The sequence below is a fragment of the Urocitellus parryii genome, chromosome 1 (assembly GCF_045843805.1).
Source record: "Urocitellus parryii isolate mUroPar1 chromosome 1, mUroPar1.hap1, whole genome shotgun sequence".
NCBI classification, from domain to species: Eukaryota; Metazoa; Chordata; class Mammalia; order Rodentia; family Sciuridae; genus Urocitellus; species Urocitellus parryii.
The window spans coordinates 266,256,123-266,271,153 of NC_135531.1; the positions used below are offsets into that span (position 1 = coordinate 266,256,123).

Genomic DNA, 15,031 nt, shown 5'->3' on the forward strand with positions numbered 1-15,031 from the left:
AGTATTCACAGAGGGGACAAGAAACCGTGCAAGGAAACTTTATTTTGAAAGGATTTTGCAATAAACATAGTAAGGAGGCTCCAGGCAGCTGTTCTATTCTTCTCCTTCATCCTCATCCTCATAGGAGTCGATGCCCACCTCCTCGTAATCCTTCTCCAGGGCAGCCATATCCTCTCGAGCCTCAGAGAACTCACCCTCTTCCATGCCCTCACCCACATACCAGTGCACAAATGCCCTCTTGGCATACATCAGGTCGAACTTGTGGTCCAGGCGGGCCCAGGCCTCGGCGATGGCGGTCGTGTTGCTCAGCATGCACACAGCACGCTGCACCTTGGCCAGGTCACCCCCAGGCACCACAGTGGGAGGCTGATAGTTGATGCCAACCTTGAAGCCTGTGGGGCACCAGTCCACAAACTGGATGCTGCGCTTGGTCTTGATGGCAGCAATGGCGGCATTCACATCTTTGGGCACCACGTCTCCACGGTACAGCAGGCAGCAGGCCATGTACTTGCCATGCCGGGGGTCACACTTCACCATCTGGTTGGCAGGCTCAAAGCAGGCATTGGTGATTTCTGCCACCGACAGCTGCTCGTGGTAGGCCTTCTCTGCAGAGATGACTGGCGCATAGGTGGCCAGGGGGAAGTGGATGCGCGGGTAGGGCACCAGGTTGGTCTGGAACTCCGTCAGGTCCACGTTGAGGGCCCCATCAAAACGCAGGGAAGCTGTGATGGAGGACACGATTTGGCTGATGAGGCGGTTGAGGTTGGTGTAGGTTGGGCGCTCGATGTCCAGGTTGCGGCGGCAGATGTCATAGATGGCCTCGTTGTCCACCATGAAGGCACAGTCAGAGTGCTCCAGGGTGGTGTGGGTGGTCAGGATGGAGTTGTAGGGCTCCACCACAGCTGTGGACACCTGAGGGGCTGGGTAGATGGAGAACTCCAGCTTGGATTTCTTGCCATAGTCCACAGAGAGCCGCTCCATCAGGAGGGAGGTGAAGCCAGAGCCGGTGCCCCCTCCAAAGCTGTGGAATACCAGGAAGCCTTGAAGTCCTGTGCACTGGTCAGACTGAAAGAGAGCAGAAAGAGAAAGAGAGCAGTATAAGTAGGGGAAGGACCCAAGGAACTCTCTCTTGTAGCTATATGTAGCCTAAAGTATCTGAGAAGTCAAGGAAAAGACCAATCTGTATTCCATAGAAGCTCACATTCTGCAACACATATTTTCTGAAATGGATGAAAAAAACTCCCTCCCTTCCACGACAAATTCTTACCAGCTTACGGATCCGGTCGAGGACAGGGTCAATGATTTCCTTGCCAATGGTGTAGTGACCACGGGCATAGTTGTTAGCAGCATCCTCTTTCCCAGTGATGAGCTGCTCTGGGTGGAAGAGCTGTCGGTATGGGCCATTTCGGATCTCATCTGGAAAGGGATAAACCACATTGTTGGAACAAAACCACAAGGCTGCATTCTGCAGGGACCTTCCCCTTGGGTGGTAGTTGTGGCCAGATATAGAGAAGAGCTAGCTCATCCTTCTGCCAGCCTAAGATACCATAGTGTGAGAGAAACTCAGACCTGCTACAGCCCCGCCTGCTTGAGGTCAGCTTGCCTTCTTTAGCTTCAAATAGGGATAGGAGTTTTCAGGACCCGGAAAGTGAACTCTAGACACCCTCTCTCAGTCACTCTTCTCTTTCCTCAAATTTGCCCCCTCTACTCACCAATTACAGTCGGCTCCAGGTCCACAAAGACGGCCCTGGGCACATGTTTTCCAGCACCAGTTTCACAGAAGAAGGTGGTGAAGGAGTCGTCCCCTCCACCAATAGTCTTGTCACTGGGCATTTGGCCATCAGGCTGAATCCCATGTTCCAGGCAGTAGAGCTCCCAGCAGGCATTGCCCATCTGGACACCTGCTTGCCCCACATGGACTGAGATACATTCACGCTAGAGGGATAAAGAGAGGGGTAGGCACATCGTAAATGCCACATCCACGAGTCCTCACCTCATGTTCCTCTCTCCCATCCTATAACCAGCTGGGATGATTCAGTTGGCAAGAAGGGAGGCTTAGGCTGGCAGCCTCCCCAGGATCTCCTACACAGGACTCCCTAGTTGGAGGTACCAGGGAGGGCAGGCAACTCCTGAGTCTATTTCACAGTGGGAAATTTGTCAAGTGAGAGCTGTGGCTCAGCATGACCCTGTCACATTGACAGGACACTGAGGACAGAAAGGGCATGTGCATGAGACCAGCAGAGGCTGCAGCTTCTCCCAATCCCTGCTAACCACAACCCGCTTCTCCAGGTTTTCCAGACTTAGCCAGAGGCCTCCCCACTTAATATTTTGATTTCGGGAGGAACTTGAATTTCCTATAACCCTTTCCCCTTCTTTATGGTGGAAGCAGAGGTCTTTCAGCCTTTGGATCAGCTGACCACCCTAGTCATCAAAATGCCCTCTCTCCCCACCTTTAAATCCCATCTGGCCCTGGGGATCAATCCCATCTGGCTCCTCTCCCCACATCCACCCCCGCACTCTGCATGTCTTCACCACCTTCATCCACCGCGACAGCCCGCACGGAAATAGCAGCGATAATGCTGGTGAGCAGACAGTAAGGGCGGGCAATTAGGGTTGTGGGCACTGGGGCATTCACTGCCTTAGGTATTGCCACCAAGTGTCCGAAATTTAACCCTTGCAGCACCAAATTCCGCGCACCTCCCTTCCACAACGAAATGGCGGGGTGACAGTTTCCAGATACCCAGAAAAGGAAGCGGAACCTGTGGTGAGGCCCCAGAGGTAACCCGCCTTGCCCCACGCAGGGTGAGCGCCATCCTGTACCCAGGCCCTACATCCGCTTTCCCCCAGGAGTCTTTCCAGTTATTTCCTAGCCGAAAGTGAGGATTGAGTTTCGGCCCCCGCTCCTAGGCTATAAATACCACCCCCCCACACACACACAGCTTTCCCCTCCCCCCAACCTGGCCTCTGTCTGGGCTGTCGCTCAATGCCAGCTGTCTCTGCCAGTCCTCAGCGCACCCGCAGGAGAGAGGCTGGCTCGCCTCAAGAGGCCGAACCCCATTCCCGCCACCCCTCCCGGCTCAGAAGCGGGGTGCTGAGTCACCGGAGGGGGGTTGTGGGTGCGAGAGATGCACCCAGGTAGGAAAAGGGGATGCGGCACCAAGTAACTTGACCCCTTCCACCTTCTTGAGCCAAGCACGTGTTCTGTCAGTTGCAGCGACTGGGGATGGGGGGGGGATTGGGGGCAGGGGCAGCCAAGCGGGTCACGGTGGAAAGGACCTTTTGGCTCCCTTCAGGAGGATTGGGGCACAAACGATTGGGGAGACAGGAGGGCATTGCTAGGAGGGCTCCTCTCTGCTAGTGGAAAATCCCACCCGGCCGCCCCCCCATCTCCAGCCTCTGAAGGTGGTCAACTACCAGGCCAAAGTCACCCCCGGAGGGGGGCTGGGCATAGTGCAAAACCCCTGTACCTCCTTGAGACCCGGAACGCTGGGCGTAGGGTCCCAAGTATCCCTGGAGGGAAGTTGCCTAGAAGGAGAAAGACAATTAGGGGACAGGACGGGCGCAATCCCGGCGAGGCCCACTCACCATGGTGAGTCCGGGTGGTGCGTCTCACGTAGAGTCGGGGTGACGGGTCTCAGTGAGAACTGCGCTAGCTGCAGTGCCGCACCGCTCTTATAGGCAGGGGGCGGGGCCCGCGAGTTCCGCTCGCCCACTAGGGGCTGGGTGACCCAGAGGCCACGCCCTCATAGGGTAGGCGGTCCCGAAGGTGGGACTACGCCGGGTGCTCGCCCCTTGCCATTCCTGGGTACCTTACCTGTCAGATTTGGGTTAGGACTAGCGCCCAGACTTTAACCCTTCGATTCCCGTTCTAAGCTGACACCCCAGGCTCCAGAGAACCCGCGCAGGGATGCAGGGTGCGGTGACACTGCGCGTCTCGCTTGCACCTGCGTCATGAGGGCGCCGGTCGTTCAGCTGTTCTGACTTAAGTGTAAGGGTGAAATCTTCCTGGCTGCAAACGGCAATCAAAATCGCCGAAGGCCCTTTCCGCCCCGCCTCCCTGGAGGCTCCTTTCAGCTGTACCCCTTCTAGTCGCACGCCGCCTGCTGGTCCCGGTGGTGACGACGGGTCTTGGCCCACACCTATGGGAGGCCCAGGACCGGAGCTGCACAGCCTGAGTCCCAGGGTACCCAGTCCTTAGACTTTCCTGCAGCACCGAACCCGAATCCTGTCAGCGAGGATCGACCCTGGGGAATCTCCTGAAACTTTCCGGCGGCCAGCTGATCAGTGGCCCCTTCATTAGCGTGGTCACTATTGGTGAGCAATCACTGTGGCCTCCAGAATCCTGGAGCGCTGGACCTGAAGCCCTCTGGACCTGGAATCTTATTCAGATTGTGCTATGTGACCTTGGGCAAATGACTTAATCTCACTGATACCTTAGATTTTCAGCAGAAGCCATTCCTACTTTGTACACTTCATTTCCATTTTTACAAGGTCATGTCTTTTCAAGTGATTTCTGCTTTCCCTGACTTGCATTACATTTTTCTGTCTCTCGCCATTGGGGAATTTCCTCAAGCAGTACCCATGTGCTAGTTCTTAAGAATCCATCTCCCAGGACAAACGATTACTGCCTTTCTTCCTATCCTGTTTTCCCAGGGCCAGGACTGTCTGACAATGCAACACAATCCCATAAAATAACTAGTGACAGAAACTTTCTATCAACAAAATAGTTAATTGGCATTTGACTTAGGCAAGGTGTAGAAAAGAATACAATGAAATATGACAAAAGTCTCTCTTCCCAGTGGACTTGCCATCTAGTTGGGAAAAGAAGTCTTCATAAAAAGAAATCCAACAAGGGCTCATAGGAGGGCTCCTTGGGAAATGGGGTCATGACCTCTGCAGAGGATTGGTGATCACGGGACACAGATCTTACAAGCTCTCCTTTACCCTCTTTCCTCCTTCTGTACTCCATCCCAGCAGAATGAATACAGTGAGACCTGCATTATCTCAGGCAAAACTCTTAATATGTTTGACCCATGGTAGGGTTAAAATGAGGATAGAACTTAAGAAGACAGAAGTTGAAGCTTGGCAACTTAGAGACACAATTCCCTCTCAGAAAAGTTTTTTTCTGGCCTTTATGTTGTTAATCACCATAGCATTTAGAATAGGAGAAGATCAGGAATTACTGTGTTGAAGGACACCCTAAACCACCCTCATGTTAGGATATTCACTGGAAGAACTCACAGGACCCCATGTATAGTTGTGCTCACAGCAAAAGTTTATTACAGCAACGTAGTAAGGATGAACTGGATCATAAAGGAAAGATGCAGACAGAGTCAGGAATCTGTGTCCTCTCTCTCTCATCAGGCTCACACAAAGCATACTCTTCCTCCAAAATATAAATGCAGTAACATCTTCCTGAAGTGATTCTGCCTAAGGAAACCCAGTAGAGACTCAGTAGTCTAGATTTTTTTTAAAAAAGTTTTGTTACATAGACACCTCTGTCTAGCATATACCAAAATTCCAGACTCCTAGAAGAAAAGCACAATGAACCATCCTTCTTTCTAAGGACATCAGTCTCAGGCCAACTGTGTTAACTTTTTTCTGTATTCATATCAAATCCCTGATGTCCAGCCTATCTTGAAAAGAACTGGAGCCTCTGGTCCTACCAAACCTGCATTCCCATTTAGCAACTGCAATAGCAGAATGGTGCACCCCACTTCCAAGATACATACTAATTCCTGGAACCTGTTACTATGTTTTCTTATAGGAAGAGATATTTTGCAGATGAGATGAAGGTGAGAATCTTGAGATGGTGAGATTAGCTTAAAGCACCCTGGTGGACCCACTGTTATCACAAGTGTCCTTATTAGTTAAAGAGAGAAGCAGAACGGTCAGAATCAGAAGAGGTCAGATGCAGAGACTGGAATGACAAGATTGTTGGCTTTAAAGATGGGCCATGAGTTAGGAATGAGAGCAACTGGTAGAAGATGGAAGGCAAGGGACAGAGTCTTCCCTAGAATCTTCCCTTCTAACACCCTTATTTTAACTCCATAGACCCATTTTGGACTTTTGGTCTTCATCACTGTAACATAATAAATTTTTGTTGTTTTAGGCACTAAGTATGTAGTAATTCATTGCAGCAGCAATAGGAAACCAGTACAGTAACAAATGGAGTTGATAGTGATTATCTTCTTAGGGTAGGAGATAAACTCCTACCCTATCCAATTCACCAGTCCTTTTCACTTTTGATACCTTGCTGACACTGAAAATGATTAACACTCAACCCACGTTATACTGGGTTATATTATCCTGACTCCTGAGCTAGGAGTTTACAACCCCTAAGCAGTCCCCTCTAGCTGGGAAAATGGAGAAACAGGAGGCAGGAAGAAATGTTCAAGGCATGTGAGTAGAATTCTGACGCTGCTTCTGATTGTGTGTGTGTGTGTTTGTGTGTGTGTGTGTTTGTGTGTGTGTGGGGGGGCGTGTGGGTGTGGGTTTGTCCTCTCAGGATGTATACAGATCTCTTGAATTAGGGCCATAAGCTCTGTGACCATGAAGGTAATGGTCCAAACTATTTAGACATTCACATGCATGTACAGAATGTAGAGTGTTTCTTCACTCTTCCCATCAAATCACATCTCAGTCCATCTACTCCAGGTGGATATCCATTGGTTCTCTCCCCCTCTTTCCTAACCTGCTGTTACCTCCATCATTTCTAACCCCTTCCCATAGTCTCATTTTCACCTTGGATCAGAGCAGCAAGGTTCTTGAAGTTTAAACTGTCTTCACCACCTCCATCTTGGACAGGTGGAGCTGTAGTTTTGTGCAACGTTAAGTTTGTCGTGACTGGAACTTCTACCAGTTGTCCTCCTTCTTATATAATAACCACTGAGAGTGGATGTCCCTATTGTCACCATCTCCATATCTTCACTCCTCAACACTTGCCAGAAGCCTTGGCTCACATGCTCCACTCAGATGTTCTTTCCAGGGTCTTTAGTGATCTCAATCTTACCAAATCTCCAAAGAATGTGTCTACATCTTTATCTTAGCTTCTCACAACATTGTTTGACATGGTAGAACATCCTTTTTCCTTGAAATTCTTTTTTTAAAAAAATTTTTTTTAGTTGTAGATGGATACAAGTTTTATTTATTTTTTTATGTGGTGCTGAGTATCAAACCCAGTGCCTCATGTGTGTGAGGCAGGCATTCTACCACTGAGCTTCAGCCCCAGCCGCTGGACACTCTTTCTTGGTAATCTCTGGTAGCTTACCTTAAACAGATATTCCCACAGCCCAGTCCCAAGTATTCTTATTTTCTTTTAAAAATTTTCTCCCTGAAGGAGTACTTGTTGAATCTCAGCGATAAGTATATAGAATTTTATTGCATTACTTTCAGTTTGGGGTATGTGTTTAAATGTCCATAATAAAAAGTTATTGTAACACTTCTAGAATTATTCAAAAAGAAATAGAACTGCTGGGTGTGGTGGTGCATGCCTGTAATCCCAGCAATGTGGGAAGCTAAGGCAGAAGGATCAAAAGTTCAAAGCCAGCCTCAACAACCTAATGAGACCCTAAGCAAATTAGCGAGACCCTGTCTCAAAATAAAAAATAAAAGAAAGGCTGGGGATGTAACTCAGTGGTTAAGTGCCTCTGGGTTTAATCCCCAGTATAAAGGGGGGGGGGAGTAGAACCAAAGTGTATAAATTCTCATGCAACAGTGAAAGAAAAGGATAAAAAGAAATGGATATCTGGGGGTGTCTCAGTGACACAGCACTTGCCTAAGACATGAAAGGCCCTGGGTCCAATCCCAAGGACCACAAAAACAAAGAAAGATGGATATCACAGATATCCTAATGACTCTCAGATGCGTAACCCATTTTGGACTTCTCTCTGAACTTCAGACTCACATGTCTGTTTGCCTTATTGATATCCCCACTCGAGAGTCCATCAGACATATCAAACAGCATATTCACAGTGGAGCTCTCAATTTCCTACCCTCACCTGCTTCCTGCCAAACCCTCTTCTGTTCTGGACATCCCAGTCTGAGTGAACAATATTGCCTTGCACCCAAGTGCTAAGTTAAAATCTAGCATCATGGGGCTGGGGATGGGGCTCAAGCGGTAGCACGCTCAAATCTAGCATCATATTCTCTCCATTGCTACCCTCATCTTTATAAGAGGTTTTTTCTTTTTTTGGCTGCAAACAATGGAAAACATAAATAACCATGGCTTAAACAAGGAGGATATTCATTATCCCATTACAAATTGGAGTGTAGGGCAGTCCCAGGGTTGGTTCAGTGATGTCACCAATAACTCCGGTATTTCCAGCTGTCTGCTCTTGCATCCTCAAGGGCTGGTGGTATTTTCCTGTGTGATCATAAAGACGGCTGCAGCAGCTCTAAGTATCATGGTCTCATAGGATACTTTCTTAAGGGGGGTTTCTTCCCACATTTCTTCTTATCAGAAAGAAAAGCCTTTCTTTAAAGCACCCACTGAAGTAGAAAAGAAAAACAGAGGGAGAGAGGGAGACAGACAGACAGTGGTGAAATAGGGGTGGAAGGGGAAGGGATGAAAAAAGGAAAGGAAGACAGAAAACGCACCCTAGCAGACATCTCCTTGTGTCTCCAATCGCTGGAAGGAAGGAACAGAATAACCATGAATGGTTTCCACTGATCTCCACTTACCCATGCATTTGGAGGAAGCCATTTTTCTTGAACAGTGAATAGAAGGGTGAATATTAAAAAAAAAAAAAAAATCAAGCCCCTGTCAGCAAAGATGTGGGGATGTGGGGACAAGGGCAGGCCAGGTTGCTGGGGAGGTCTGCCATACCCTGCCTTAACAAGAATAGCTTTTTTTTTTTTTTTTTTTTTTTTTTTTAGCTGTAGGGTAGTGAGTGCTCTGCCATGTAGAAAGGAAAGCACAGCCGGAGTCTCAGATGAATCTTAATTTCACTGATAATGAACCCCCATGTGACCTTGCGCAGACACTAGAGACTTCAATTTCCTTTTCTTCATTATAGGAATAAGAGGACCACCTTGCCTACCTCACAAAGTTGTTGAGAGTCTCAAAGAAGGTAAGGTACAAAGCTGCCTTAAGAACTATAAAGTAGTAGGCACTGGCCTAGCAGGCACCAGTCCTGGGTTCAATCCGGAGCACAGGGTTGGGGGAGCAGTGTATAAAGCAGGAGGTACATGCTAGAGATTGACGTTTTTTATTTCAGAATTTTTCCCAAGGCAATACAGAGTCTCCTGAGGGGACATAAGGGCTAGGCTAGTGTAGCCATGACATGCAGTACACTTAGGAAAACATTTAAGAACAGCCTTGAGACTCATCTTGCTTTGCCTGTAGGGAGACTAAGCACCTGAGAGAGTTTATCTCCTTTGAGATAAACTCTCTCAGGTGCTTAGTCTGGGATTGCTGCTGTTTCCTAAACTCCTAAAGCTCACAGTCTTACAGATAAGAAAACTGAGGCCAAAAGAAGTTATGAGCTAGTAGGTATTCGGCACAGGGTTCCCTATTTGACCCTAGTTCTCTATGTTCTATGATATTCGGACTTTGCACCCAGAATGTTCCAGTCTTGATCTCCTGCCTAAGGACTCATTATTTCTGGATGACTGCAGCTATCTTCCTGGTCCCACCCACACTACTTCAGGTCTCACTAGTCCTGGGGGAAGGGAGGCAGTGGTGGTGTTTGAGTTCTGGGGGCTTAATTTCTAAATCCTCTCCAACCTGTGAGAGCTGGGCTGTAATCAGAAAAGGAATAAAGTGATTGGCAACGGACCCAGGTACCCAGGGACCTGGATACCTGTGCGGGGTTCCTAGTGCTGGCCCCTCCTCTGCTCACCCTAGCTGGCTCCTGTTTGGGCGCAGGCTCAGTGCCTGCCTACTGTGCTGTAACCAAGTCAACAGGCCAGCCCTCCTGGGGCCGTTTCTAACAACACTCCCCCATGAGAGCAACCAGAGAGTATAAGGAGGCCGCAGCCCTGGGTTTCTCACAGATCCTCCCCGCCTTCTACCAAGCAGCAGCCACACAGACAGAGGACCCCAGGCAGCCCCCAGCCAGGCAACATGGTGAGCAGGGCAGATGGCTGCTGTGAGGGAACTTTGGGAGTCCAGGTATCCCCTGGGCTATAGCTTGAGGTGAAGCGGGGAGACAGAATGAGACTTCTGGGTATGAGTGTGGCCCCTAAGTGTGCTGGTATGTACAAGGGTGAGGAAAGAAAGGACAACAGTTTCCAGGGTTGCATCTGAGCCTTGCTCAGGAGCAGGGTTGCTGAAGGGCTCTGAATTTAGGGGTGAGGAGCGTGGGGTAAGCAGGACTTGAGGAGAAAGCATAGGTACTTGCCATATTGGCTGAATCTCCAAACCCTGGGTCTTGCCCTAGATTCCCTTTTGGGCTCTGGTTCCCTTTCTTTGCTGTGGTGACATGTTCTCCTCAGAAGCTGCTGTTTTCAGGATTCTCTCTTAGTTCTGCCACCTGTGCCTTTGTTCAGCTCCATATTTCAGCTACAGATCAATGGTAGAGGGAGGGAGAAGAGGGAGGTGCTCCATCTATCTGGAGCTGCTGTGCTGTGCCTGGGGCACGTTTGATATCTGCAACAGTCTCCCTGCCACGCAGGGTAGAAGAGCAGTTAAGAGCCAGGATGTCTGTACTCTGAAGATGCTACTTTCACTCTTGACCTTAAACAGGTTGCTTAATTTTACTGAGGGTCAGTTCCTCATTTGTGAACCGAGAATAATAAAAGTACCCACCCAAGGCTATTGCTGTGGGGATTTAAAAAAAAAATTTTTTTTTAAGAAAGAGTGAGAGAGAGAGAATTTCTTAATATTTATTTTTTAGTATTTGGCGGACACAACATCTTTGTTTGTATGTGGTGTTGAGGATCGAACCTGGGCCGCAGGCATGCCACGCAAGCGCACTACCGCTTGAGCCACATCCCCAGCCCCTGCTGTGGGGATTAAAGGAGTTAATGTATGAGGAGGGAATAACGCAGTGCCTGACATCTAACTTGTGCTTATTAAACAGGCACTAAAAAACACACCAAAGCCTGCAAGGTGGGAGATGGTCCCATTTTTATTATCAAGAAAAAGGATGCTGGGGAGGGTGGCGCATGCCTGTAACCCCAGCTGCTCAGGAGGCTGAGGCAGGGGGATTGTGAGTTCAAAGCTGGCCTCTCAAAAGCAAGGCACTAAGCAACTCAGTGAGACCCTGTCTCTAAATAAAATTCAAAATAGGGCTGGGGATGTGGCTCAGTGGTCAAGTGCCCCTGGGTTCAATCCCCAGTACCAAAAAAAAGGAAAAGGAACTAGGAAGCTGAGATGAAGTAACTTGTCAGAGGCCATCAGAGAGGCCAGGTCTGTGTAACTCCAGAGACTGAGTTCTTTGTCCCAGACCTGCTGCCCCAGAGTATGAAGCCTTGTTCCCTAAGAGACACTCTGTGTATACTGGCAGTTTTGAGGGCCAGGGTGGTGTTTGGTTTTGTGGACAAAGTCTGGGCAGCCTCAGAGGTGCAGTAGCCATGCTAGTCTTACTAGTGACAGGAGACTGAGTCAGCCTTCTCTCTGGAACCTGGGACATTTCAGAGTCATTGAATCCCTACATCAACTTATTCCCTTCTTTTATCATGAAACCAGGAATTGGGGGTGGGAAATTAAAATATAATGGCATACCCTAGCATGTATCAGGCAATGGGCCAGGCAGTCTGCATGAGTCCTTCCATTCAAACCTCTTTCTTTCTAGGAGTCAGTTTTTGTTATCATCCCCATTTTAAAGGACAGCATGCCAACAAGGAGCTTAAGATTTTTGCTCAAGACACGTGGAGAATTCATAAGGCTGGGATCCAGATTACTTATGAATTCATTCCTGTCATCTGAAAATCCTAAGTCAAGGTCCTTATTTCATATTTTAAAAGTCAGTGATGTGTTAAATTTAAGGAGAAAGCATCCTCATTAAAATTATGAAATATTCCAGATATGCAAAAATATATAAAGAATAACATAATGTAATGAACACCAAGCTTGACCATAGATTCCCTATCCAATTGCACTCACTCCCCACTCTGCCAGAGAGTATCAAACTTAGTGTTCATGTTTTCCCTTGCTTTCCTCACCAGTGGCTTCTCATTTCTTTCTGAACATGAGTGGACTGACTATCATGCTCTGCCAGACTCATCTGATCCGGTCCATGTTCCTTATTGAGAAGCTTAGTCACTGAGCAAGGCTGTATAATCTTCAATCTGCCCACATCTGCTTCCTTTGAGAGTTTTAGCCCCACAACTAGTGCCTGGTGGTCTTAAATGCCACCAATAAATGCGTAGATATGGGAGGTGGGGCAAGGGTAGCAGAGTCCAGGAACTTGGCTCTCAGCCAGAGAACCATTCAAGGAAGATAGGGAAGAATGGTGTCCAGGCACCATACACTCCTAAGGTTGTTCTCTGCCCTTTGCCCACTCAGCGTGAGTGCATCTCAGTCCATGTGGGGCAGGCTGGTGTGCAGATTGGCAATGCCTGCTGGGAGCTCTACTGCTTAGAACATGGAATCCAACCAGATGGGCAGATGCCCAGTGACAAGACCATCGGGGGAGGAGATGACTCCTTCAACACCTTCTTCAGTGAAACTGGGGCTGGAAAACATGTGCCCCGGGCAGTCTTTGTGGACCTAGAGCCCACAGTGATTGGTGAGTGATGATCAGTCCCTACCATAGCCTATTCCACCACTGGAGAGGACTGGAGTTAATGGTTATAGCCTCCCAGCTGCTGTAGCCAATTAGAACTTCAGATCTACAGTTCCTGAGTTCCAAGGCTACCGCACATCCTTTTCCATGTCATGGGAAAGCATTTTCAGGGAGGGTAATCTCAGCAGCCTGGATCCAGCTCTTCTGGATTCTAGGGTAGAATCTGGGACCCCACCCCATTCCCTATGAGTACCCTGGGACTTGGGAGTTGGACTGTAAAGGAGGTGGAACCTAAAACTCTACCCCTTGCAGATGAAGTTCGCACAGGCACCTACCGCCAGCTCTTCCACCCAGAACAGCTCATCACAGGCAAGGAAGATGCTGCCAATAACTATGCCCGAGGCCACTACACCATTGGAAAGGAGCTCATTGACCTGGTGTTAGACCGGATTCGGAAGCTGGTAAGGAATGACTGAGGGCCAGGGCAGGCGAATCTGGATCCCTGTTGTGAAACGCTCTGGAGACCAGACTAGGGAAGGACAGCTTCATCCCCTGGGAGAGCCTCCTAAACAAAAGGACTAGGACTAATGAGGAAGGCCCCTGCTCTGATCAGTGGAGGCCAACTGTAGTTCCAGCCTGGAGCTGGGGTCTTCTTTATTTTCCATAGTGACTGGCCCAGTGCTAGGCAATGACCCCTAATGCAACATGTCGGTGGGTTGCCTGGCCAAGTTATGGAGACCCATAAGCATTCCCAGAATATCATCATGAAAATCATGGGTTAAAAGAATGTTATCCCAAGGCTCTGTGATTTGCTTTGGCTTCCACCAAGGATGGTCCTGAATTATTGATTCATTAGAAAAGTCCTCCAGAAACATCTGAAGTTAAGTCAGGGGGACATGGGTGTGAAGCTGGGTGTATTGGCAAGTTATGACAAAAATGACTATGTCACAAGATTCAAGAGAGCTGTGTGTGAAAGGCCTCAGGAGACTGTAGAAAGGAAGAGGGATAAAGAGGAGAAAGAGGGAGGCCTCTCCACATGGATCTCTCATGGTTTTAGAAAAGTCTTCCAAGGATTTCATGAAGCTTCTGGGGATTTTGAAACAGCACAGATGGGTCTTTCCCATTTGTCAATGGTGCATTATACCCCACATTTCTCTTCTTCTTCACTGGACAGGCTGACCAGTGCACAGGGCTGCAAGGCTTCCTCATCTTCCACAGCTTTGGAGGGGGCACCGGCTCTGGCTTCACCTCCCTCCTGATGGAGCGGCTCTCTGTGGACTATGGCAAGAAATCCAAGCTGGAGTTCTCCATCTACCCAGCCCCTCAGGTGTCCACAGCTGTGGTGGAGCCCTACAACTCCATCCTGACCACCCACACCACCCTGGAGCACTCTGACTGTGCCTTCATGGTGGACAACGAGGCCATCTATGACATCTGCCGCCGCAACCTGGACATCGAGCGCCCAACCTACACCAACCTCAACCGCCTCATCAGCCAAATCGTGTCCTCCATCACAGCTTCCCTGCGTTTTGATGGGGCCCTCAACGTGGACCTGACGGAGTTCCAGACCAACCTGGTGCCCTACCCGCGCATCCACTTCCCCCTGGCCACCTATGCGCCAGTCATCTCTGCAGAGAAGGCCTACCACGAGCAGCTGTCGGTGGCAGAAATCACCAATGCCTGCTTTGAGCCTGCCAACCAGATGGTGAAGTGTGACCCCCGGCATGGCAAGTACATGGCCTGCTGCCTGCTGTACCGTGGAGACGTGGTGCCCAAAGATGTGAATGCCGCCATTGCTGCCATCAAGACCAAGCGCAGCATCCAGTTTGTGGACTGGTGCCCCACAGGCTTCAAGGTTGGCATCAACTATCAGCCTCCCACTGTGGTGCCTGGGGGTGACCTGGCCAAGGTGCAGCGTGCTGTGTGCATGCTGAGCAACACGACCGCCATCGCCGAGGCCTGGGCCCGCCTGGACCACAAGTTCGACCTGATGTATGCCAAGAGGGCGTTTGTGCACTGGTATGTGGGTGAGGGCATGGAAGAGGGTGAGTTCTCTGAGGCTCGAGAGGATATGGCTGCCCTGGAGAAGGATTACGAGGAGGTGGGAATGGACAGCCTGGAGGGGGAGGGAGAGGAGGAGGAAGGAGACGAATATTAGAAGATCCTCTGTATCTGTCCTAAATAAAGTACTGTGGCCTTATTGTCTCATAAATGTCTTTTTCTCTTGGGAAAAACCACAAAGGGGGGGGGGTTTCTCCTTCAAGAGAGAAAGGAAGGCTGATGTTTTAGCCTGGGCTCCCCTGAAGGCAGATCTGATTTTAGATTTCACTAGACTATAATTCCAGTGAGCAGAATGGGGG

The 15,031-nt window shown here is 49.2% G+C and overlaps 2 protein-coding genes across 2 annotated transcripts; one reads left to right on the top strand and one right to left on the bottom strand.

The window, feature by feature from the left end:
• Window positions 1-22: 22 nt before the first annotated feature.
• Tuba4a (tubulin alpha 4a) lies at window positions 23-3,695 on the bottom strand. Its single transcript, XM_026390301.2, has 4 exons — window positions 3,586-3,695; window positions 1,713-1,935; window positions 1,268-1,416; window positions 23-1,065 (listed from the first exon to the last, which is right to left on the bottom strand). The coding sequence occupies exons 1-4, from the start codon at window positions 3,586-3,588 to the stop codon at window positions 94-96; spliced, it is 1,347 nt and encodes a 448-aa protein (XP_026246086.1). The 5' UTR covers window positions 3,589-3,695; the 3' UTR covers window positions 23-93.
• Window positions 2,562-14,829, top strand: LOC113183851 (tubulin alpha-1D chain). Its single transcript, XM_026390300.1, has 4 exons — window positions 2,562-2,582; window positions 12,452-12,674; window positions 12,984-13,132; window positions 13,846-14,829. The coding sequence occupies exons 1-4, from the start codon at window positions 2,577-2,579 to the stop codon at window positions 14,827-14,829; spliced, it is 1,362 nt and encodes a 453-aa protein (XP_026246085.1). The 5' UTR covers window positions 2,562-2,576.
• Window positions 14,830-15,031: the final 202 nt, after the last annotated feature.

Coding starts and splice junctions, on each gene's coding strand:
- LOC113183851 (XM_026390300.1), top strand. Junction 12,675..12,983: donor CCTAGAGCCCACAGTGATTG/GTGAGTGATGAT, acceptor TACCCCTTGCAG/ATGAAGTTCGCACAGGCACC. Junction 13,133..13,845: donor TAGACCGGATTCGGAAGCTG/GTAAGGAATGAC, acceptor TTCACTGGACAG/GCTGACCAGTGCACAGGGCT.
- Tuba4a (XM_026390301.2), bottom strand. Junction 1,417..1,712: donor CCTGGAGCCGACTGTAATTG/GTGAGTAGAGGG, acceptor ATCCCTTTCCAG/ATGAGATCCGAAATGGCCCA. Junction 1,066..1,267: donor TCGACCGGATCCGTAAGCTG/GTAAGAATTTGT, acceptor GCTCTCTTTCAG/TCTGACCAGTGCACAGGACT.